Source organism: Cervus elaphus, chromosome 4 (genome assembly GCF_910594005.1).
Source record: "Cervus elaphus chromosome 4, mCerEla1.1, whole genome shotgun sequence".
In the NCBI taxonomy this organism is placed as follows: domain Eukaryota; kingdom Metazoa; phylum Chordata; class Mammalia; order Artiodactyla; family Cervidae; genus Cervus; species Cervus elaphus.
In genome coordinates, this window is record NC_057818.1 from 27,633,159 (window position 1) to 27,657,416 (window position 24,258).

The 24,258-nt window shown below is 42.9% G+C and overlaps 1 protein-coding gene across 2 annotated transcripts; it reads right to left on the minus strand.

Annotated features, from left to right (window-relative positions):
* Positions 1–174: 174 nt before the first annotated feature.
* On the minus strand, positions 175–23,810 carry GOT2 (glutamic-oxaloacetic transaminase 2). Of its 2 annotated transcripts, XR_006340506.1 has the most exons (11): positions 23,533–23,810; positions 13,418–13,574; positions 11,162–11,290; positions 8,806–8,865; positions 8,108–8,269; positions 7,634–7,738; positions 6,371–6,521; positions 5,921–6,086; positions 2,381–2,531; positions 537–1,764; positions 175–454 (listed from the first exon to the last, which is right to left on the minus strand). XR_006340506.1 is itself a non-coding variant. In XM_043898636.1 (10 exons), the coding sequence occupies exons 1-10, from the start codon at positions 23,619–23,621 to the stop codon at positions 1,642–1,644; spliced, it is 1,293 nt and encodes a 430-aa protein (XP_043754571.1). In that variant the 5' UTR covers positions 23,622–23,810; the 3' UTR covers positions 175–1,641. The 2 variants fall into 2 exon arrangements, 1 of the variants encoding a protein (XP_043754571.1); XM_043898636.1 differs by having other exon boundaries at positions 175–1,764.
* Between the last annotated feature and the right edge of the window lie 448 nt (positions 23,811–24,258).

The window sequence follows — 24,258 nt, forward strand, 5'->3', positions numbered from 1 at the left end:
ATTATTGGACTGGATATAAGGAATGACACCTAAGATGTGGCTTTAGTTTACATTCGCAACAGCTAAAACATCTCTTGGCTTATGGTCACCTGGACACAATTCCAGATTCTGGGGATATATACCCACTCATACCTTTTCATCCCATTAAAGAAAAAAGATAACGTGGTAGACAGGTTGGATCTACAGTAACTTTATTGTAACAGAGAAATCAGGCTGCAATAAGTCTACATGATTAGAGCAAATGGTTTTCTTTCCAGAGGGTGAAGCCTGAGCCCAGCTGGCAGCACACAAAGGTTAAAACTGAAGCCCAGAATATCCTCTTTCCCGGTTCTACCCTGCTCTGCCTGACTCCTGATGAGATGACTGACTGCACGACCACACCGCACAGAGGTACGAGGGCCAGCTGGGCAGAGGTGACATCCCCACACTGCAGAGGGTGCCAAGCAAACCAGCACTGCAGAGGGTGCCAAGCAAACCAGCACTGCAGAGGATGGCAAGTAAACCATCACTGAAGAGGATGCCAAGCAAACCAGCACTGCAGAGGATGCCAAGCAAACCAGCACTGCAGAGGAGGCCAAGCAAACCATCACTGAAGAGGATGCCAAATAAACCATCACTGAAGAGGATGCCAAATAAACCATCACTGAAGAGGATGCCAAGTAAACCAGCACTGCAGAGGATGCCAAATAAACCATCACTGAAGAGGATGCCAAATAAACCATCACTGAAGAGGATGCCAAATAAACCATCACTGAAGAGGATGCCAAATAAACCATCACTGAAGAGGATGCCAAAATAAAGTGCAGTTACGAGAAAAGCAAGGGTATTGGGATGAGCAGTAAATAATGTTCTTCATTCTTCAAATAAGTAAATCCTATGGGATGGGACTGATGGTCACTCTGGGAGTAGGACAGGATGAAAATCTGGGCTAGTTACAGATCTCTGTGCCCGAGGAAAGGAACAGCAGTGATTAGGGAGAAAAGAGGAACATTAAAATCCTGCAGGTACTAGAAAGGAGAGCCTTCTTTCTCTTTTTCTTAAATAAGTTGGGAAAGAGCATCTTTTATTTTCTCCCACTACAGTGGTAGCAGACTCGCTGTAAAACATGATTTCCAAAAAAAAAAGAAGAAAACATGATTTCCATAATACAGTTTGTTGACAAGTTGCTCAGTCACGGGAGGACAAATGTGAGGCTGACTGCTAATGTTAGAACTTCGTATTTTGACAAAGCCTCTAACAGGCGCGGTTTTCAGGCTGGTTCTACGGAGAAACCCGTGACACCAAAAGGTGTTTCACTTAAAGCTTCTGAAATATTGCAATGGTGTGATTGACAGGGTTTTGTTTTTTTTTTTTTGGACTTTCTCGTACATGTAAACTCTGGTGGAAAAACTGGAAATAAAGGATGACGGTGAGTTTGGTTTACAGCCACAAAGTTCCCGACACCAGTCACAGGTGCCTCTGCCCTATTTCACTGCACGTTCTTTTCTGAGAAACACATTCAATCGCTGAGTTTTAAAGTACTGTGGTTGGAAAAAAATGATCCGCTCACCACCATCCACCCTCCCTCTTCCTCCATGTGAATCTCATAACAGCAGAGGCTGAAGATAGGAAGGTTGTCTCTGTTCCCACTGACCAGGGGAATTACTTGGTGACCTGGTGAATGGCGTGAGCAAGGTAGCCCACGTTGCCTGAGGTGACCCCCGCCACAGAGATGCGGCCGTCCTTTGTCATGTAGATGGAGAACTCCTTGGTCAGCCGCTCCACCTGCGAGAGAAGAGTGTGTGGGTCCTTCCTGTTTGAGGGGGCTGGTCTCCCCAGCCCTGGCACAGCACAACTAGCCAATGGTTAGAACAGAAAAAAAATAACAGAAGCTCTGTTTTCTCACTTAAACCCATTCCTAGAGTTTGGTGTGTTAGCTTAGAACAAAAGAAGAATAAATAGCTATCTTAAATAGCTATCTTAAAGTAGGATGTTGAATTCTGAGATGGGGACAGGTGAAAAAAAAAATCTTAGATTCAGCATTTCTAGAAAAACTGATCCAGAATCTAGCTACGGAATAGCTACTTCTCCTATCAATATTCAGGCTCTTGCTTGTTCTGGAATCTTTTTGAGAAACAGTGCTGGTCATAAAAGTGACCAAGACAAGCTCTGTTCTTCAGAAGTTTGTAACTTCACAGAGTAAACAGATAGGTATAGTACTAACAAAAGGTAAACGACTAACAAAGAATAAAACGAAATGAATGCTTCATACTTCTTTTACCTAAAAAGGCTTCAAACTGATTCTTCTTAGAGTAATCCTAAATACACAGGTGACCTGAGGAATTCTGGTTTGCAAGGACTGACCAGTTAGTCAGTGGGAGAGAAATGGGAGTCTCCTCACCTGTTCAGGCTTTAGGCCTGTGTAACAAAACATGCCGATCTGGTCAGTGATGTGCTGCCAGTTGTGGGAGGAGCCCTCCTTCTTGAGGTTGGACACCAGCTGAGTCCGCATGCTGATGATGCGGTCGGCCATGCCCTTTACTTCTTGCAACCTGTTAAAAAAAAAAAAAAAATTCCCCAAGATGTAGCTCAGTTCTGGCCAAGCACTGACAGATAAGCCAGCTCTCAGCACTTTTATTAATAACCTCCCTTGAGTACTCTCCCAGGGTGCCTCAATTCTCTGTTCTTGACCAAGTCCTGGTCTGGGAAGAAAGCTATTTGATAGCCTTCTGCTTTATATCAGAGCACTATGATCAGGCAACTAAAATAGTTGACGTAATTGAGTTATTAAGGAAAATGAACAGAGTGCCTTTCTACTTACCAGATGGGTACTGCCCAATTTATGAATTATTTAATAAAGCCAATTAGAATTTCAAGTTACAAAAAAAGAAGAATGAATAAATCATTCTAAAACTTAGGAGGGCTAAGGCTCTCCATCTTTTATACAGGGGGCAAAACCTTCAAATTAAACAGTAAAATATTACCTTATTCTTTAACATGGATGGAGGAAACATTCCCACCTTCACAGTTAAGACAGTGTGCTATGAAATGACTATGTGCCCAGCCATATCTAAGTGCTGAGGAGAAAGGGAGGACTGAGACCTGGCCCTTGCCTTTAAAGGCTCACCACCCGTGGCCGGGGGCATACCTGTAAACAACCGACTATGGAACAAAGCAGGACAAGCTATGAACCAATAGATTCGTGCTGTGCTAAGAGAGCCCTGAGAAGACAGGGTTAATTCCACCTGGGGGAGCAAAGAAAGCAGTCTTCTGGATTCAAGACACAGTCTCCCCCTTCCTCAGGAACTACCCTTTCATTCCATTCCTGTGGAGCTCTGGGCAATTCTTGTGGGCTCTTACCAGCTAGATGACTGTGAAGAATTTACCTCCTTGTTCTTATGTGTTCACTTTTCCAAACCATCTCTCTATGATGGTGTCATGCAGAGTTAGAACAGAGGTTACATGTTGCCAGCTAAAGGTCAAATAAGAGTCTTAGTTGGGTCTTATTTGACCCAGTTAAACACTCCTAAATTTGGCACTTGCACATAAAGATGTAGACTTGCAGCCTCTCTTAAAAAACAAGAAGCTGGCAACATTGCACCAGCAGTGAGATTACTGGCTGGAGCTGGAACCCCTGGCCCCACTAAGGATGGCATTTGATTTTAAATTTCCTGTAGTCCTATTCATCCAGCTCCATTCACTTTGAGCCTGGGCCCTAAAGGCACTGAGCACATGAAATGGCTAGATGCAGGGCCACCTCAGCTACCAGTGCCCCCAAGGATCACATCCACGATCCCTGTTGTCCACAGAATGAAGATCTGGATTCTTAACAATATCAAAGTACATGATCTGCTCCCACCTTCCCAGCTTCGCTGCCCTCTGCATCCTCCTTACACTCAGTGTTTCTCCCACAAAACTCGCGACATTCAAAGCACACCCTGCATGATGTGCATCACGCACCTGTGCTGATCCTCACGCACATCTCTCCCTCCAAGTTTCCTTTCGCCTCCCTTTCTTTGGAAAAGAGCTCCTTCTCTCTTCAAGGCACAGTCAAATGATGCTGTCTGCATCACATCCTCCCTCACTTCCCACTAATCAATAGCTCTTCCTTTACTCAGCATTTGTCCTGTCTGTCTGTCTTGTATCAATGCTATACATGTTATCTCTCTCACTAGATTACAAACTCCCCAAAGGGACCCACATGTTAGTCACCTAGCACAGTATCTCTGTCATCTCTGTACACTACAGACTTCAAATGAATATTGAAATGCACACATTAAAAAAAAAATAAACATCTTGATAAACATTAAGGACCATGGAAATCTTTTTTAAAAACCACTTAAAAATTAAGGAAAAAAGGTTATTATAATTTTTTGTGACAAAAACAAACCAACCCTACGCATATATATCTAATATATATACACACATATAATACATAGACATATTATTCATGTTACAATAGGAATAATAACAGCAAAGGGAAAAAAAGTCTGGGTTATAGTGACTTGCCCAAATTTTCTGAAATGTAATCATACAATAATTTTGTAAAAGAAAAAAATAAAATTCTCATTTAAAAAGTAGTTGATTTTTTAGTAAGCCTAGCATATATCTGAAATATCCTGAACCAGACTCTATTTACCCTCAATGTTCGTAGGATTAATTTAAGGTAGAAAAAATAGTTGTCACATGATGTCCAAGTGAGCTGAGGATGAAGTTTCTTACAGACTTAGCTTTTCTATCCCATTAGCCGCTTAGGGATCTACCCCTCAGCTAATCAGCTATACAGGATAAACCCTTACATAACAAATCACATCTTCCAAGACTCTGAATTATATAGAGCAAGGGTTGGTAAGCTTTCTCTAAAGGGCTAGATCATAAATATATTAGGTTTTGTGGGCTGTATAACCCTCTGTTAACAACTATTGAACTCTGCTGTTGTGACATGAGAGCATTCATACAAATTAATCAAGAAGAGGGTAGGGCTGTGGGCCAATAAAATGTTATTTACTAGAATTGGGGCAGCCTAGATTTGATCTGCAGAACAGTTTGCCAACCCCTGATCTAGAGCAATGTTTTCTAAACTGTGGCCATGACCCATTAGTAGGTCATAAACTCAGTATAGTTGGGGGCAATTGGCATTTTAAAAAAAATTGGAGTATAGCTCAGGAAGACCAAATATTGAGTTTTGAAAGCTGTGTGTGTATATATACACACACACATATATAGTGTATACATATATGTATATAGTTTCAGTTATATATTCATACATACATAGGTGATGATGTAAGACATAAGCTTTATGTGGATTGTAATTAAAAGAATCTTTTTTTCTGAGTAACACTAATTTAGAGCACAGGTACCAACAGATTCAGATAGTATAGATAATACAAAATATGCAGAAATAGGGACTTCCCTGATGGTCCAGTGGCTAAGACTCCGGGCTCCCAATGCAGGGGACCCAGGTTCAATCCCTGACCAGGGAACTAGATCCCACTTGCTGCAAGTGAAAGTTCACATGCTGTAACTGAAAAAGTCCACATGCTGCAACTAAAGACCCCGCACAGTCAAATAAATAAATAAATATTTAAAAAAAAAAAAATATGCAGAAATACCAATTCAATGCTTGCTATTATTAGGATAAAAACAAAAAATAAAACATTCATTAAAAAGTTTTCAGTTTAAGAGAAGGCAGGTTTTACTTAACATGGAGATGATGGACTACAGGGAACTGCTGTTTCTGAATTAGGCCTGTCTCTTACAGGGGAAAACCAGTTTATTTGTTTGAAAGTGCTGACAAAATGCATACTCCTCTCTCCTTCTTCCCCTTCCATCTATGGAAGCTGAGTGATAACTGCATGCCCCTATAAGCCAAGTATAAGGGAGCTTTGAAGGATCAGTGGTGGGAAAGGCAGATGGCTGGGGAGGTGCAAATCGCCTTTACCATTGTTTCCGCAAATCCGGGCTGGTCAGAATAGTGGAGGCAATCCGGGCCCCATTGATAGGGGGGTTGGAATACATGGGACGGATCAGGATCTTCAACTGGGACTCAACTCTTTTGGCTTCCTCGGCATCTTTGCAGACCACAGTGAAGGCTCCCACACGCTCACCTGAAAAGACAAAATGGATCTTGTCTTCTGGTTCTCTGAAAATGATAAAGGCAATCATGATTGAATTTGCTATGTCTTATATGTTTCCATTAGAAGCACTGCAAAAATAACTGTTATAAACACATCCTCAAAAAAAAAAACCCAAAAAAAAAAAAACAAAAAAAAAACACACCACATCCTCATGTACAATCCCTCCCCCCTTGACTCTACACTTTTGTGGCCCCCTCTCCCAGCACTTCTTCAATCTCAACAGAACACACATCATCCTCAGTCCTTTAGCTTACCGTATAAGCCCATGTTCTTGGCATAGGACTGGCAGAGACAAACATTAATGCCCTGTTCGATGAAGTGGCGCACAGCCCAGGCATCCTTGTTACCATCGCCACTGGCAAAACCTTGGTAGGCCATGTCAAAGAATGCAAACAGATTGTTTTTCTGGGAAGGAAAGAAAAGATGACCAAAGCTTTAGGCAGTCCTTCTCAAGACGCCCCAGATGATTACCTGTGCTTATCGGACCATGCCTGCTTTGCTCAGAGTCAACAGTTTTGTCCCCAGGTGTCAGTTTGGAGATGTTTAACTTTCCTAGAGTTAAGAAATTAACATATATATATATTTTATGTTGGTGGATATAATCCTTCAAGAAGACATTAAGAAAAGATGATCCAATCTGGAAAGAATGCTGTGTGGTCAAACAGGAAAACTGTTTCCTTGTTTTGTGGCCCAGCTGTGCAGCATGGAGGATCTTAGTTCCCCGACCAGAAATCGAACCTGTGCCCCCTGCGTTGGGAGAGCAGAGTCTTAACCACTGGACTGCCAGGGAAGTCCAAACAGGAAGCTCTTCTAAGGCCCACAGTGGTCTGGGTAATCCTTTTGGTCCAATCAACGTAGGACTAGCCTCAGCCTCTCCTGGGGCTAATGCGACTCTGGCAGGCCATCTTATTCCAGGCCTCTTTATAACCATCTCATTTGGAAAGTGTTCTCTGAATGCTTTTCTGACTCGTTCTGTTCGCAGCTTAGGTTTGACAGAATCCAAAGAAAGGGGAAACCGAAAGGAATGAGAATGGGGACGTGAGGCAACAGGAGTATCTCCCTCCTTGGGAACTTTGACGAGTGCCTTCTCTCAGAGAAGAATGAGAATCACTGTGAATAATTAATGGCAGTGCTGAGGAGAGGGGCAAAGACAGGAGGGGATGTGAAACGGTGGGTGAAAGGGAGACCGGGTAACCACTGACCAGGGCAAGGGGAGGCGCCACCGGCAGGTATTACGGGGCTGAGGAGGCTAGCTGTGCAGACTAGCCAGGGACAAGTTTTATCAGAATCCCATAAGTCTTGGCCGAGGAACAAAAGGTGATTTTTCAAACTCCTGGTGTATCATGAATTACAGAACTGCTAATTATGCAAATGAGGAATTCTTTCCCGGTGACTACACAACGTGTGGAAAGTTCATGCAGCCTTGAGGTGCATTCTCACGGCTAAGACTCTGCCAACTGAAGCGTCCAAGGCCAGCTCCTAGAGGCAGGACGGTCACCGGTCAGTTCACCCCTCACCTTCACCACTGTCGCCATCTCCCTCCACTGCTCAGGACGAGGGTCCACTCCCGTGGGGTTGTGGGCACAGGCGTGCAGGAGAATGACACTCTGCGCTGGTATTTTCTAAAGAGAACAAGGACCAAGAGATTACTCTGCAGCTTTACAGGAGATCATTTACCTGAAATGCCACAGGGTCGCCATTATTTGATAAGTAACGACGATAACATGAGGTCTGGGAATTAGCTCATCTTGGTTTGTGGGTTTTTTTTTTTTTGGCCACTCCACGTGGCATGTAGGATCTTAGTTCCCTGACCAGGGATCAAATCCATAACACCCTGCAGTGGATGGAGAGCCTTAACCACTGGACCACCAGGAAGTCCCTCATCCCAGTATTTTAAGTTGGATACTGAGACCCAAGCAGGAGACATCAAACCTCCACAAGGAGGTTTATTCCTTGTTCCCTCCCCCTCCTGCCCTGAGAACCACACTTACTGAAATGTCCTCAATAGCGCCTGTGAAGTCAAAGCCGCATGTCTTGGGGTCATAGTACCGGTAACTCTGGAGCTGCATGCCAGCATCCCTGAAGATGGGTGTATGATTCCCCCAGGTTGGTTTGGGCAGGAAGACATCCCGGCTGAACTTAAAAAATCTTTGCTAAAAGATCGAATGAAAGTGAATGGAAAAATGAAGAAAGAAGAGGCAAAAAAAAAAAAAGAAGTTAGTATATTTTACTGAGAGGACGTTTTTCTCTACTGAAAGTCAGCTTCTCTCTACGATTGAGACAGTGGTGACTGAGCAGTGAGACTTCCTGGGTTGGTTCAGGTTCTGACAATTATACGGGGCTCTGTAGCCAAGGATCTGTCTGGGCTCACTTTCTTCCTCTGTAAAATGGCATTAACTAAGTCTCCCTCAGAAAGATTAAACATGTTAAAATATAAAAGCTCCTAGTTACCGTATGTGCTCAGTAAGTTATACTTTATAATAATCTCTTCCTTATTGTTTCTTCTAAGTACTTCCATTCCTCCCCTCCTCAAACTTTATTTTTCAGAGAACAGGAAATCTTCCAGCCTTGTGGAAAGAGGAAATCTACTTCCAGGTCAGAAGCCAAACACATATACAGTTGGGAACCCCATCACCCCTAACTTACAGACCGTCTTACAGCCCTTTCCTGAAGGAGTTCCCAGACTCACCAGAAAACTGGCTCCGATCCGTAAGGCCCCGGTTCCAGAAATGGTCTGCACGGTGACATACTGAAGCAGAGAGGCGAGTGGTCAGTGAGGTGCGCCACTCTCCCGACGGGCCCACGACTTAACCAACCCGAGCTCAAGCCCACAGAGAGGCAGCGTGCAGCCAGTACCCTCCTTCTTCAGAAGCCGAGGGCATCCTTCCAAGTGAAGATTTGGAACCAAGAGAATGGCACTACTGTTTTCATTCCATTTTCTAAGAGACAGATGGACTCTCCTTACAGGTTCTCAAAAGAGCTGGCTCTTCACCTTCCAGCACCTTTGCTGATGTGGAAGCTAATTCCTTATGGCCTGGCCTGAAAATTGTCAGTGTCATACTGTGCTGTAGTATAAATTTTCAGGACACAACTCCCGCCTCAACCAGATATGAAAAAGGAGTGATTCATATAGAGGAAAAAAGACATGACCAACAGCCACTACATTAAAATATTATTCTAGACTTAGATGAAATTGAATGACTCTCTGAACATGAAAAAGCAAGTCATCTTAAAAAGTCAACAAGTATGTTAGAATAACATTATTACATGAATCATATCCTAAGTGTTTTCATAATCTGAAAGTATCTTTAGGGTAACAGGGAAATGGCCTCAGTAAATCTTCAAACAAACTGGTCAACTTTAGGGGATGAGGAAGAAACTACAGAAGGGTTTGTTTGTTTGTTTGCTTGAGGCACCACAAAGTACTATGCTCTACAAAACATAAGTCTACCTTCTGGACTGGGAGGCGGTGCATTAAATGGTGGGAACCCCTACTAATGTACTCTTTTGTAAACAAAGTTTGCCTGTGCAAACTTCGGCATGATAGAAATAAAAACCTAACGGTAGATCTGATAATAAGACTGACAAAGGCATGGCAATTTATAAAAGAGAAACTGATGTTATTTTATTTAAACTGTTATTTTAAGATAGGCCAGTCTTAGCTGTAATTTGCTCAAGGAACACAGACTAAGCAACAGTTACAGAAAAATATAGACATTTTAATGAGGGGTAAACAGGTGGCTGGATCTTCCCTGGTGGCTCAGATGGTAAAGCGTCTGCTGCAATGTGGGAGACCTGGGTTCAATTTCTGGGTCGAGAAGATCCCTTGGAGAAGGAAATGGCAACCCACTCCAGTACTTTTGTCTGGAAAATCCCATGGATGGAGGAGCCTGGTAGGCTACAGTCCATGAGGCCACAAAGAGTCAGACATGACTGAAAGATTTCACTTTACTTCAACAGTTGGTTGGTTGACAGACAGCCGTCAGACCATATTTTGTCCATGACTTACAATCAATAAATACTACATGACCCTAGGGTTGAGGGTGTATGCTTCTCTTGGAGTTCAAATGAACTGATGGACTGACTTAGACCAGTCTTGTGAATAACTCATTTATTCTGGCCTGGGGAATGGGGAAGGGAGATGTGTTAGTTTAGCTTTGCTACTTTGTGTGTTTTCCCCCAGACTTACCCAGAAAAGTAAATATTTAAACACACAAATGTATCTATTTAAAAATATATTTGCTTCAAAGGCAAGTAAACTGTAATGCACATGAGCCCACATATCAGGCTGGCTGGCTGTATCCAGGTGCATGAAGTGGCTTCTGCTTTCTCTGTGGGTGCATACAAGAATCTGTTTGTAAAAAGCTTATGTTCAGTGACCTTTAGGGACCTCTTTCTTTCATAGAAAGGGGGCCCCCCAGGGAACTGGAGGGAGGAAACATCGAGGAGTCCCTTGTGCATCCATCCTCTCATGGCTATAGTGATGTTCTCTGCCCTGAGAAGAGGGAGACACTCAGAAGTGAGTATGGGCTGCTCTCTTTTTTTGTGCAAGCTGGCTGTGAAGAGGAGGCAGAGGACTGCCAGACTCGTCCTGGCCCCAGCAGTCCCCCTGTGGCTTGTTTTCTGCCTGTTTCCTGTATCTAAGCTGGAAGCGTGGGGGCATGAGGGTGAGAGGGCTAACTTCGGGCCTTAAAACTCGGCACAGTTTGGCACTCTTAAAAGCCACTAAGTGTAAAATGAACATAAGCTCACACAGACTAATAGCGAAAGCAGTGGCAAATCTTCGGTCAGATCACAACATTTTCATATTCCTACTCCACTTTAGGAATTAGTATTATAGGAAATCTTTTATTGAGAGAGTGCCAATTTACCATCTAAAGGAAGTCATTGTGTGGCCACCTCCAATCATCACACACATAGTGATACATCTTCTCTTGTTTCAATTATTTCAAATTTCTTTCATCTGTTAAATTTATTTATTTATTTTTTTAATCTGTCAAATTTAAAAACAGACTCTGTATGATGCCAGAGCCTGTGCTACTTACCCGGCCACTTTTCAACACTTCATTGTTTTCACCCAGGGCTAGTTCTGCAGATGCCTTACAAAATTCAGCCAGCCCTGCAATGGGCAGGTATTCTTTATCCAAATTTTTTGCAGCAATCTGGGCCTCCGCCTAGATAAGGAAAAAATGTTTTCTAAGTTAAATTTTGGAAGTAAAGCCTCTTTTAAAAAATTTGGAGATACTGTCCAAGAAGAAGGGTAATTAGAATGTATTTTATGAGTAGCACAGAAATTTTATATTTTTAAATCATATTTTATTATTTCTTAAAGTTAGGTTTTATGTGAATGGGTAGGTATATGATATCTCTTGGTTTAAGAAAAAATGGCACTCTCGGAATGCATAAGAGCAAGGTTTAAGAGCAACACTTAAAATAGATATAAGATGATAAAATCAAACTGAATACATAAAGGAGTATTTCAAGGTATATGCTAATCTAAGAGGGCTTCCCTAGTGGCTCAGATGGTAAAGAATCTGCCCGCAATGTGGGAGACCTGGGTTCGACCCCTGTGTTGGGAAGATCCCCGGAAGAGGGCATGGCAACCCACTCCAGTATTCTTGCCTGGAGAATTCCCATGGACAGAGGAGCCTGGTGGGCTACGTCCATGGGGTCGCAAGGTTGACAGTTACAGTCACGTATCTTCATGCTTTGGAGTCGGAGGCCTGGCTGACCCTTACTAGTGGTGTGACTCTGGGTGATTATTAACCTCCTTGAATCTCAGTTTGCTCAACAGCTGTGTCTACACCTCATGTGACTCAGGTAAAGAGTAGGAGATAATGTACAAAAGTGCGTGGTAGTGTTTCAACTTCTGCCAATAGCTAACACATGCTAAATACTTAATTTTTTAAATTAAGTTTTATTTTTTAAAAACTTGTTCAGGAAGATAATCTTCCTTTCTTCTTCTTTTTAATCCAGGTCTTTTGAAAAAAATTAATTAATTTTTGATTTCGCTGGGTCTTCATTGCTGTGCATGGGCTTTTTCTAGTTGTGGTACACAGGCTTCTCACTGCAGTGGTTTCTCTTGTTTTGGAGCATGGGCTCTAGAGCATGGGATCAGTAGTCGTGGCACGTGAGCTTGGTTGCGCCAAGGTACGTGGGATCTTCTTGACCAGGGATTGAACCCACGACCCCTGCACTGGCAGGCAGATTCTTATCCACTGGACCACCAGGGAAGCCTCACGCCAAATACTTTAAACTGACTTACTGAGAACAAAAGTAACCCCTGCACGACCTGAGACCCAGGAGCTGGCAGTTTTTGTGAGTCTTCTCATTACAGCTATTTCTTAAGTCCTTTTTTTTCTCCTTAGAGAGATGACACCTAATCTGTACTCCTACACTCAGAAATTTCTTCTTTCGGTGGTTCATTCAGCCCCTGCTCTGTTACTGCAGCAGCTCACAAGGGCCTGAGCCAGCCTACTGAAGCTCAGATGTGGTTCTTTACTGTCACCCAAAATTACGCTTCAGTAACTTCCACTCAGGATGCCTAGTTCTGCTGTTTGTAGGAACAACACATCACTACCCCATGTTGGGAAGTGACACAGCAGCACATTGCTATTTCATCAGAGGAGGTGCAGATGAAAGGAAATACTTTCTTTTAAAAATTAGTTACATTATTTACAGTTGTGATAACCAGTAAAAAGACTACTAATAAAAATATAACAAAATAAAATTATTTAATAGTTCAATAGGATGAAAGGACAGAGCATGCTTAGGTAGTTGCGTCTTATTAAGGCAATCAAAATGGGAGAAATGGGACATAACAATGGTAACCCTCATCCACAACGGGCTATTCCTATCACCAAGAGACAATGTTTACATTCTTGGACCTTTTGTGCATCCTTAGGATTAATCATTATAGTCAGTTCAGTTCAGTCACTCAGTCATGTCTGACTCTTTGTGACCCCATGGACTACAGCACGCCAGTCTTCCCTGTCCATTACCAACTCCTGGAGCTTGCTTAAATTCGTGTCCATTAAGTGGGTGATGCCACTGAACCATCTCAACCATCATTACACTTTGCCTGTTTTACAGATAATCATAGAAATTCAATCTTGGAAAAGATCATATAGTTCCAACCTCTCACTTTTACAGCTAAGGAGACTACCCCAGATAACACATGTGATTCAGGTAGTGAGTATCAGAACTAGAACCCAGGTCTCCTGACTCCCAACCCAGGAGTCTGTCTTCAAGAGGGCCCTTTAGTTATTTATCCCCATCAAACAGATGTCTAGCAAGCTTACCTTCCGGACACTTGGAAGCACGTAAGGCTTTCCATTATCATCCCGGTAGGCACCAACTCCCAGGTTCATCTTCTTGCTGTTGGTATCTCTCTTAAAGGCTTCTGTTACTCCCAGGATGGGATCTGGGGGCCCCATCTCCACATGAGCCCACCAGGAGCTGAAATGGGAAAAATAAGACATCAGTCACAGTACCTAGATTTCCATGGCCAGAGACAACTTGGATCTGCCAAAAATCCACTTCAAGAAATGTCTGCATGTCTACTATGCATACAGTATAGCAACAGACACTAATATAACATAATAATACCTAAGACTTCACAGCAGTTGCTGAAGAGTGGAGAAGGCCAACAGTATCAACACAAATGCTGTGAGAAGCAAAAGGCAGGGAACACCCGACTCATCCTGGGAAGGACAGGGTGGATGTACATGCTTTCAACGCAGTCCAAACCTGACCTGGAATTCCCAGGCAAAGGATATCACAAGTAATTTGGCAGTAAGAAGCTGAGTGGTAAATGATGAGACAAGAGAAGGAAGCAAGGCCAATGTAAAGTTGTTATGTAATACACCCAACCAAGGGGGCTGCATTTTAGCCTGTTTCCCAACTTGATAAGGGCATCATTTGGAAAGCCTGCTAAAATACAGATTCCTGGGCTCTACCCTGGATGCAGTGAAAATATACAGAATCATTTAAGTTTTTTTTTGGAGGGCAGATGGTGATCAGGTAAGAACATTGATGTGAACAGATTTTTATAGCTCGTCTGGTCACAAGATGGGGTGCTGAATGCAGAGAGGGAGAGGAAATACAGCAGGATCACTGAAAGATCTGGTTCCTTAGCCAGCGAGAGAGAGAGATGAAGGCTTGAACCAGGCTGGGGCAGTAGTGGTGGAGAAGATGACAAAGAATTGCCAGGTATTTAGAACCGGTTGTAATACGGCACTGATTTCCTTATTACTTATTGAGTTAAAATGTTTAACAATGTCCAGTATTTTATATTTGTTTGAGTCATGATTTTACCTTAAAAAATATCCTTTAAATGAAATCTTGCCACTTGTGGCAATATGGATTGACTTGGGAGGGCATTATGCTAAGTGAAATTAAGTCAGACAGAGAAAGGCAAATACTGTATATTACTTACACATGGAATCTAAAAAATACAACAAAGCTAGTGAACCTATCAAAAAAGAAGTAGACCCACAAATACAGAAAACAAACTAATGTCACCAGTGGGGAGTGTGCAGGGGCAATACAGGGGTGCAGGGGGAGTGGGGGTACAAGCTATTGGGTATTAAGATAGGCTCAAGCAAGTATTGAACAACACAGGGAATATAGTCAATATTTTGTTATAACTGCAAATGAAAAGTAACCTTTGAAAAGTTGTACAAAAACAAGAATTAAAAGAAAAACCTTACCCTTTCAGTGTTTGGGGTCATCTACCACTGCCCAGTGGATTTACCTGGTGAGGTCAGGTGAACTGCCTCGCTGGGGGAGTGCACTACCAGGGTGAATCCCAAGAGGGAAATGCACCTAAATAGCTGTTTCTCTAGCTTGTTCCCCAGTCCCTACTAATTTGGGGGTTCTGGTTCCTTTATGGTCAGTAAGCTAGTCCCTGTTGGCAACACAGACTGTGAATGTGGCATCATGCTTTGCCCATTAGTGATTTCTGGAAATGGATAGCAGAGTTCTATTCTCCACTGGGAGAGATGACAGATACTCTGTTGTTGCTTTGCATCTTTATTTGTTTATTTATTTGGCTGCACCAGGTTGTAGCTGTGGCACGTGGGATCTTCGATCTTTGTTGTGGCAGGCGGGATCCAGTGCCCAGACCCGGGATCGAACCCGGCCCCTCTGCACTGGGAGTGTGGAGTCCTAGCTGCTAACCACCAGGTGAGTCCCTGCATGGTTTTTTGGTTGTGCTGAGTCTTCACTGCTGTGTGTTGGCTTTCTCTAGTTGCAGGGCACAGGCTCTAGGCTTTTGGGCTTTAATAGTTGCAGCTCCTGGACTCAGAAGTTGCTGTGTGCAGAACCCGGGCTTGAACTGAGGCTCAGCAGTTGGGCTGCACAGGCCCAGCTGCTTTGTGGCAGGCAGGATCCTCCCAGACCAGGGATCAAGCCCGTGTCCCCTGCGTTGGCAGGTGGATTCTTAGCCACTGGACCACCAGGGAAGTTCCCTGCACCTTTTCTTTAAGTAAGACTTGACTGTGTGTTTTTACTCCTCACCTGTAACTGAAGTTTATAGCTTTTTCTTTTTGGCATGCAGGATCTTAGTTCCCAGAGCAAGGATCAAACCCGTGCCCCCACCGGTCCACCAGGGAAGTCCGAAGTTACAGATCTTAAGAGATATAAGGTCTCCATGTATAATTCAGAAAGTCTTTTTTGTTTGTTATATCTCTGAGTGTCTGAATGTTAAATGTTTTCCATCTCTGGTGAGAGATGGAAAACACTGATTAGATTAATCTCTCTGATAAAATAGATTATAAAAACCTCAAAGTAAAGGTGCTCTGTTCTAATTGTTACAAAAACTGAATTTTTAGTGCTTAAAATGTGCTAGACTCAATTTTTCTTTTCTTAAAGCAGCTCAGAAACATTTTAGAAATTCAAGTTCATATAAATTAAATCCTTGATAAATAAGACTAAATTTGATTAAAATACCCAGCTATATATTTTATTCATGTTAATGTAAGCATACATTTTATTCTATGTGGGTTTGCTATTTCTAAATTTACACTAGTTCACTTGATAAAAGAAGCTAACAGCACTCCTATGTGTGCATGCTCAGTCGTGTCCAACTCTTTGTGATCCCGCATGGACTGTAGCCCATCAGGCTCCTCTGTCAATGGGATTCTCCAGGCAAGAATACTGGAGTAGGTTGCCATTTCCTTCTCCAGGGGATCTTCCTGTCCCAGGGATCAGAGCTGCATCTCCCTCCCCAGCCCACCCTCCAGCCTGTCGCAGAGCCCCTGTTTGAGTACCCTGAGTATACAGCAAATTCCAATTGGCTATCTGTTTTACACATGGTATTGTAAATTTCTATGTTACTCTCTCCACACATCTCCCCTTCTCCCTCCTCTCCTCCCACTTTGTCCATAGGTCTGTTCTCTATGTCCGTTTCTCCACTGCTGCCCTGAAAATAAATGGCTAATTCTTATTGATATATGACAGAAAACCACAAAATTCTGTAAAGCAATTATCCTTCAATTGAAGAGAAAAAAAAAGCCACATCTCTTACATCTCCTGCAATGGCAGGTGAATTCTTTACCAGAGTTACCTAGGAAGCCCAACACCACTCCTAAATGTTCAAAATTATGGAAAATGTAAATTTGTGTTCAACCAATTTTTTTTGGACAAATTTTAAATTTTAACAGTAATAATATATTTTTTAATATTTATTTTTTATTTTACTTATTTGGCTGCACTGGGACTCTGCTGTGGCACGTGGGATCTTTGATCTTCATTGTGGTGTGGGGGATCTTAGTTGTAGCATGTGGGCTCTAGTTCCCTGACCAGGGATCGAACCCAGCACTCTGCTTTGGGAGCAGGGAGTCTTCACCACTGGACCACCAGGGAAGTTCCCAGTAATAATATTCTTTTACTTTTTATTAACAGGCTTTATTTTTTAGAACAGTTTATATTTAGAGAAAATTGAATACAGAACTCCTGTACACCCAATCTACAAGTTTCCTCTTAACATTTTATATTAGTAAGGTACACTTGTTAACAATGAAAGAACCAATGGTTGCTACATTAAGTCTACAACTGATTCAGACTTTTTAGTTTTTACCCAGTGTTCTATATCTGTTCCAGGACACCACATTACATTTAATTGTCATGTCTCCCTAGGCTCCTTTTGCTTGCAACAGTATCAGACATACCTTGCTTTGATGACGTTGACTGTTTGGGAGTACTGGTTAGGGATACTCTGTAGGATGCCCCTCTTTTGGAATTTGTCTGATGTTCTTCTCATCATTAGACTAGGGTTATGGGTTTTGGAGAGAATTTTTGGGAGAACCGTAAATTTTGGAGTACTCAATTTGATAATCTCTCAGATCTCTGAATAACTTAAAATCTTGGATTCATATTATAATGAGTTAACAGAGTAATTAATCATTGATACAGAGATAATTTCTAAGTATGACAAAATACTAAAATGCTGATTACTAAGCCTAATTAAATGCTTGTGTAGGACTGACATCAATTCCCTCCCCTGTTTTATCTGTGAAATGTAAGTTACTTTGGTTAAGATTATAATTATTGAGTGGTTGAGACTATACTGTGATCAACAGTGATACAGAAATAAATGTGCAGGTTTTTGTTTTTCAAGGGAAGAAAGTGTTGTCCTAAAGCAGCTGCTCTCAAACATTTTGGTCTTTGTATCCCTTTATTCTCTTACAATTTACTGAGGATCCAAAACAGCCTTTGAGCCTTAATTTATATGGCATATGCCTACCAAGATTTACTGTATCAGAAACGAAACTGAGAGACTATCCTAAAGTGTCAGTTTGTGAAAGAATGTGTAAGACACACCTTAGGGGAGCTGAGTTCTACGGTAGCCTCACGGGTAGGACTCATTGCAGTGGCCTGGTTCAATCCCTTGTCAGTGAACGGAGACGCTGCAAGTGGTGCTACATGACAAACCTCAGAAAGTGAACTTTGTTTTGATTTGTAATAACTGAATCTGAAAAGAAGCTATGAAATGTGTTGCCATTTTAACAAGGTTTTGCTCAATCAATCATTCTTGGTGATTTTACCAACAATATGAAAGGTTACTTTTTACCTTTTGTGTAAACTGTCTAGATATTAGAGATTCTGTGTTTTAGGAAGCAGAATACTTCTCTATGCTTTATGTTGACTCTCATGTCTTTGATTATTTAAGCATAAATTAGAACAAATTTAGTAGATTAATCTTAGTTTTGGCTAGCAATTCAGTGAACAAAAGAATTTAAGGTACAATGAGTTTTTTTTTTTCTTCTCTTTTCCAACTCAGTTTTTTTTTTTATTTGATGTTCTGCACATTTGAAAGAGCCAGGTTCTTTACAATCATGTTATATGTTTATATCATTTTGTTGTTGTTTTGATCAAATAGGTAAGCAGTGATTACTTCTCTGGCACTCACAATCCTTCGTTAATCTTAATCAAGGGATCAAATGTTAATAACATCTAACAACACTTTCATTTGACCTTCCCAAAATTGAATCCTAGCTACAGAAAACATAAAAATTTCAGGCTATCTTTTACCAAAAACTATTTTTGTGATTGACCCCTGAAAAGCACTATCTCCCCCACCCCCCGCAATAAACCTCCTGGCAGCATGGATGCATTAGTGGATAAAACTGAGGTTTTTTACCTCATGGTAAATTACTGTCCTGAGAAAAAGCTTATTCGACCTTTTCCTTCAGGGATAATGAACAGAAAGGTGTTTTTATAGTTTCATATGATAGAAAACAAAGTCTTTTTGACCTCTAAATCAGTTGTTGAGAACCTGTTGTGTGCTAAGAGTTGGGTAAAAAAAAGAATAAAACACAATCCCTCACCACCAGATTAGCCCAGTGGAGTGACCAGTACGGAGTTATGGACAATGTAGGCTGGGGGTTGGAGGTGAGGGGGATAATGTACAGTGATGAAGACAGGTTCAGGGCATAGATTATTATTCATGGGGGCCCTGAGGAAAGGGCCTGATAGCCGGGGAAGGGGAGTGAAGTACATGCTTAGGAAGGCTTCCAGGAGGAGGTGACCTGAGAGCTAAATGCTACAGATTAAAGGAGGAAAAAGGCATTCTAAGCAGAGGCTAAGGGTAAGAAAGAGCCTAGGGTGTTGTAGTAGAAACTGGAAGCTAGGGAAGCAAGGTTCCCAATGACTTAGGTGAAATAGCCCACCTTTTTCTAGTAATCATCTATCCAATCCTAACCAATCAAATGCTTCAGCACAGCACAGCACACTACCCACACTGAAAGCCTGATGAACTATTATTTCATTAGAATTTCTTCCCCAACAATCGTTCTCTTGTTGAACTTGTGGCCAGTCAGCACTAATATACCTCTCTCCTCCACAAGGCACACGGGACGGCTGCTCAGACATGGCTGCAGAGGTAAATTTAAGCTCTCCTGACAAGTTGAAAACTGTCTCAGTCTCCGGAGCTGTAATTGGTGTGTACAGCTAATTCTCTCTTGTCAAAGGGTGGATTATTCCATTTTCAGATTTTCCAGGCGTTTACTTCTTTTACCAGCTTGCCCTGGGCAATGTCAGGACTGGGCAAACAGCATGGATTCCAATGCTCAGTCACCTACCAGCTATGTGAGCACTGGCAAATCAATGAACTTCTCTAAGCCTCAACCTTCCTTACTTGTGAAGTGGGGGCACAACAGTACCTATCTCAGAGGGTTGTGATAAGGATGAAAGGAGTTATTAAATGTAAAACACTCAAAAACAGGGCCTGGTACACAGAGAGTGCTTGATGTTAGCTGGTATCACTAAGTAATTACCACTACTTTTTTTTTTTATTAACCATCTTGCCACTAGTACAGAGACTCGTGAGGCAAGTATGTAAAAAATTCAAGGCGCGTAAGTTACAACTTTATGACCAGATGCAGGCCTTTCTTGCTTTTCAAGGATTACTACTCAGCTTTTTCCTGGAGTCTTGGGAGATAGCATCAATCTTCCTCCTGACTAGCGCTCCTGCCAGGACTCAAATTCCTTCTCATTCTTTTTCACTGTTCTAGGCTGCTAGGCTGTTTCAGTACCTAAGCAATAGTAACAAACAGATATCCCGAAGCAATTTCTGAACCATGCCTGGCGAAAGTTTTCATTATATCCTACTCATGATTCAGACCCTGGAAACATGTAGCCATCTGCCCATCTGTATCACTATCATTAAATTATGAGTGCAAGGAGTGCCCTGAGTGTCTAAGGACATAGAACTTTCAATAAGCAATTTTCACTTTTAAAAACACAGTTCTATTTCCAAGGCCTTCCATCAACAATGACAGAGCCACTGCTCCTAAACCACAAGGAGAAGGCGCCCTTCTTATTAAAGGGTATGAAAAGCACGTATTTGTCAAGTTCTTTAAGAAGTTTATCTAGTAGAGAAATTTCTTCAGAAATCACAACCTTGAGTCTTCTGGCAGAGAACTGACTGAGTGGTATCTTTAAGAATTCTAAAAGAATTTCAAAATATTAAATCTTAATCTAAATAAAGGAGCAGGGATATTCCATTTGATTTAGTTTTACATCAGTTAGGATGTTTGAGTCCTTTATGCCCTTTATTATTCTATTGCTTAAAAGGGTAAAGATTATACCTACACTGCAAGAACTCTGTTTTTAAGAGAGTACTAGTGGGAGCCAAGAGTGCTCCAGGGACAAAATCGATGCTGATAACTTGTGGCCTACAAAGCACTCTTATCTATGCACTTTGGACAAAAGTGCAAAGCTTCAGCCATTGAGCAATGTTTACCAGCCAACCAAAAGATGTTAGGTACAAAGTATGCAAATAAGCATCTCCAACTCAAAAACCCTGCAATTTTCTTCAGGCCTACCTAGTGCTTCATAGTTTTTAAAATGCTTTCCCTCACATTCTTAATTTAAAATAAGAGAAGTTAATTGACTTGCTTATGATCATAGAACTAAAACAGCAAAGATGATACAACTGTGATCTTCTTACTGGTTACTATACCACTACTGTACACTGCCTTTTTAAAGGGTCTCCTGATACTCTTTCAGTTATTTCACTACTAATTAAATAATCAGAATTAAATGAGAACAGATATCTATAAAATACATTAGCATATTTTCCTTTCTTCACTGTCCTGTGACTTTGTCTGATTTCATGTTACTATGTTTTTACAGCACAATAAGGTTAAATGTTTAGTGTTTTCTGTATAAAAAATGCAGCTATATGAAACACTTGAACTTAGTTCATTTAAATGACTCAAGTATGAAAATTAAGTATTTCATAGGACAAATACCCAGTTCTTCAGAATACCAATTGCCATGGTTTCACTGTATTAGAATGAGCTGTTAAAAAAAAAAAAAAAAGAAAAAGAAACTTCAACCAGTTGAGTTTATTTTTTATAGATGTTTTCCAACTTTACCATCTGGCTTTAGGTAAAGATCACATCCACAGTGGCAGGAAAGGAGGTTCTTACTTTCTTGTTGTCTCAACAGTCATAGCCAGGCCTGGCACCTGTTTCTGTCACTCAGTCATGCATCATAGTTAAACCTGAACACCTCAACTGCAGGTGCTCACATATTTTAAGACTATTTTGGTACACATTTTGCACCACTCTGGTTCCCCTATGTTTAGACTTTGAACTAAGATACAATGCTAAAATGTTGTATTTGTCTCTATTGCATTAATTTAAAAATCAAAGTTTAAAGTTAAAATATTTCATTTCAAAGGCATGCCAGCCAACACTGTAAGTGCTGAGATAGAACAGTAGTAGGTAAAGTCTCTGCTCTCATGGAATTCACATTCTAATGGGGAAAAGACACAAAAGAATCAGGCTGTCAAAGTGAAAGAATGACTAAAAGGACAGAGCCACAGGGATTTTCACCAAGCACTTTGTAAGCAGAGCTGAGGGCACTCAGTCAAATCCAGAGAACAAGAGATTTACAATGGTGAAACAGACTGTCACTTGGTTATAATTTTAGGCACTGCTTTCTGTTCTCCAAATTTGCTGCATAAATGATAGTGAAGTGAAGTCACTCAGTCGTGTCCGACTCTCTGGGACCCCATGGACTGTAGCCTACCAGGCTCCTCCGTCCATGGAATAAGCCCTCCCTAACTCCGGCCCACTAGATAGGCTGCCTGAAAGAGCACAGCTTGACAGTGGGCCAAGAAGGAACCAAATCAGGGAGAGAAGAAAGTGAAAGCCTGGGCAAACTTGTACACGGTCTGGAAAGGACAAAGTGTCCTGCCGGCTTAGAGGCTTCCTGCATGCATTCAAACAAAAAGGCCAAGACACGTCCAAGAGGTCAAGGCTTCGCTCTTTGGAGTTAATATCTGATTGCGGTGGTTTTGGAGACTCGGTTCCCGATTAGGGAGTTATTAAGGGCACTGTCCCAAATCGGCTTCTTGAGTGAATTAAATAGCCTGGCTTAGGTCGCTCCACTAAGAAGGGTTTACTGACTCGTTTCATGCTCTGCAACTTTTTCTCTGCAACACATCACACAGTTTGAAATAACATATTTGGAATTTTTGAGTGGCACCGACCCCTCCCTCGGGCTTGTTTGATCACTGCAGTATCTATCTAGAACAGGTCTAGTGCCTGGCTCTGTGAAACTTGGATGAAGAAATATTCACTAGATCGAAAAGCAGAGCGAGTGGGAGGGGAAGAAAGGCAACTTTCCTACAGCCAGACCTCCTGAGGGAAAATAGGCGGGAGGGGGAGGGTCACTACACCCGGACTCTTACATCCAAGGGACAAACGGCTGGGGGAGGGGTCACTGGTGACTCAGGAGGCGACTGGCGGGAGGATGCCGCGAGCCAAGGTCACAGGATGCAGAGAAGAAAGCCGGGCCCGAAAGCCACAGCCCGAGAATCTTCCTCCGTTGAGCGTCCTTGCCCCGACACACAAATAGCAGTCAGCCGCAGTCCGTCTAAGTCTGCAGCGGCCCAGGGAGACCACTACCTGTGAGCCCCGCCGCCCCCCTAGAGCGGCCGGGTCAAGGGCACACGCGCCCCTGGCGCCTCAGCCAATAGGCGCGAGGCAGTGCCGGCGCCGCAGCCAATCCGCGCGAGGCCTGCTCCGCGCCGCAGCCCCGGGGCTCTCCCCTCGCCCCCACCCCCCACCGAGCCGAAACTGCGAGTCTGGATCCCACCCCCGCCCCCAACCTCGAATGAAGTCCGGCTGCCGTAGAGGGACATACTTCCTAACCCAGGGGAACGCGCTGGCACGCTCTCCGACAGTCCCACGGACATGGGAGCGGTGGGATGTAGGACCCAAAGGGTCATTGTGAGATGTGGACGCTCAGTCATCAGCCCCCTGTGAATCCGAGAGGGGAGCGGAGAAAGTTGGTGTGTGAGGGTGCCCGCGTGTGCCTTCAAGGCGGGTTTAGAGGTCCTGGGGCGCCGGCAGCTCGGCGGGGCAGGCCTGTGGCCCCGGCTCCTTTTCCTCCTGCTTACCTGGCTCTGGCAGAAGCCGCGGCAGCAAGGCCTGGGTGGAAAGCCGCGGCGACTCCGGATAGGACGCGGGCAGAGTGCAGCAGGGCCATGGTGGGCGGCAGGCGGGCAGTGGGTAGCTGGAGGACTGAGCGGAGATGCCAGCGGGCGCGGACCCAGAGGCGCGAGGTCCTGCTGAAGGTAAGGGCAGCGACTTCCCCCGGGAGAGGCTAGAGCGGCCTCCGCCGGGCCCCGAGCCGCGTCACAGCGCACCCTGGCGGTCGGAGCGGAACGGCTTGATTTCTGTGCAGTCTTGGGTGGCGGGTCCCGGGTTGGCGCCACGTGGTCCCGGAAAACAGTGACAGCACAGTTTATCGCAGTTTACAGCGCTCGACACACTTCTTTCATTTAACGACGACGGACCCTACCGAAGGGGTAGCTGCTATTATGCCACTTTAAAAGATGGGAAAAGGTAGGCTGACGTAGGTGAAGTAATTTGCCTAAGACTATAGAGCCAGTTACCTAAGTGGCCGTTCCTAAATCTTCAGCCGGATGTTTCCGTAAATGCAGATCACCTCATCTTGTTCCCGAGTGGTTTCTAATCTCTGTTATGGAGAAGATAACATGCGTTATCTCTTGGGACTCTTCTGAGGATTAGGCGAGATTAGCCGATTAGGTCTAAAAACAGGGTCTGATTTAGTAAACTAGAAACAACTGGTTAATGATAACCTTGTGTTTGTCAAATCCTTG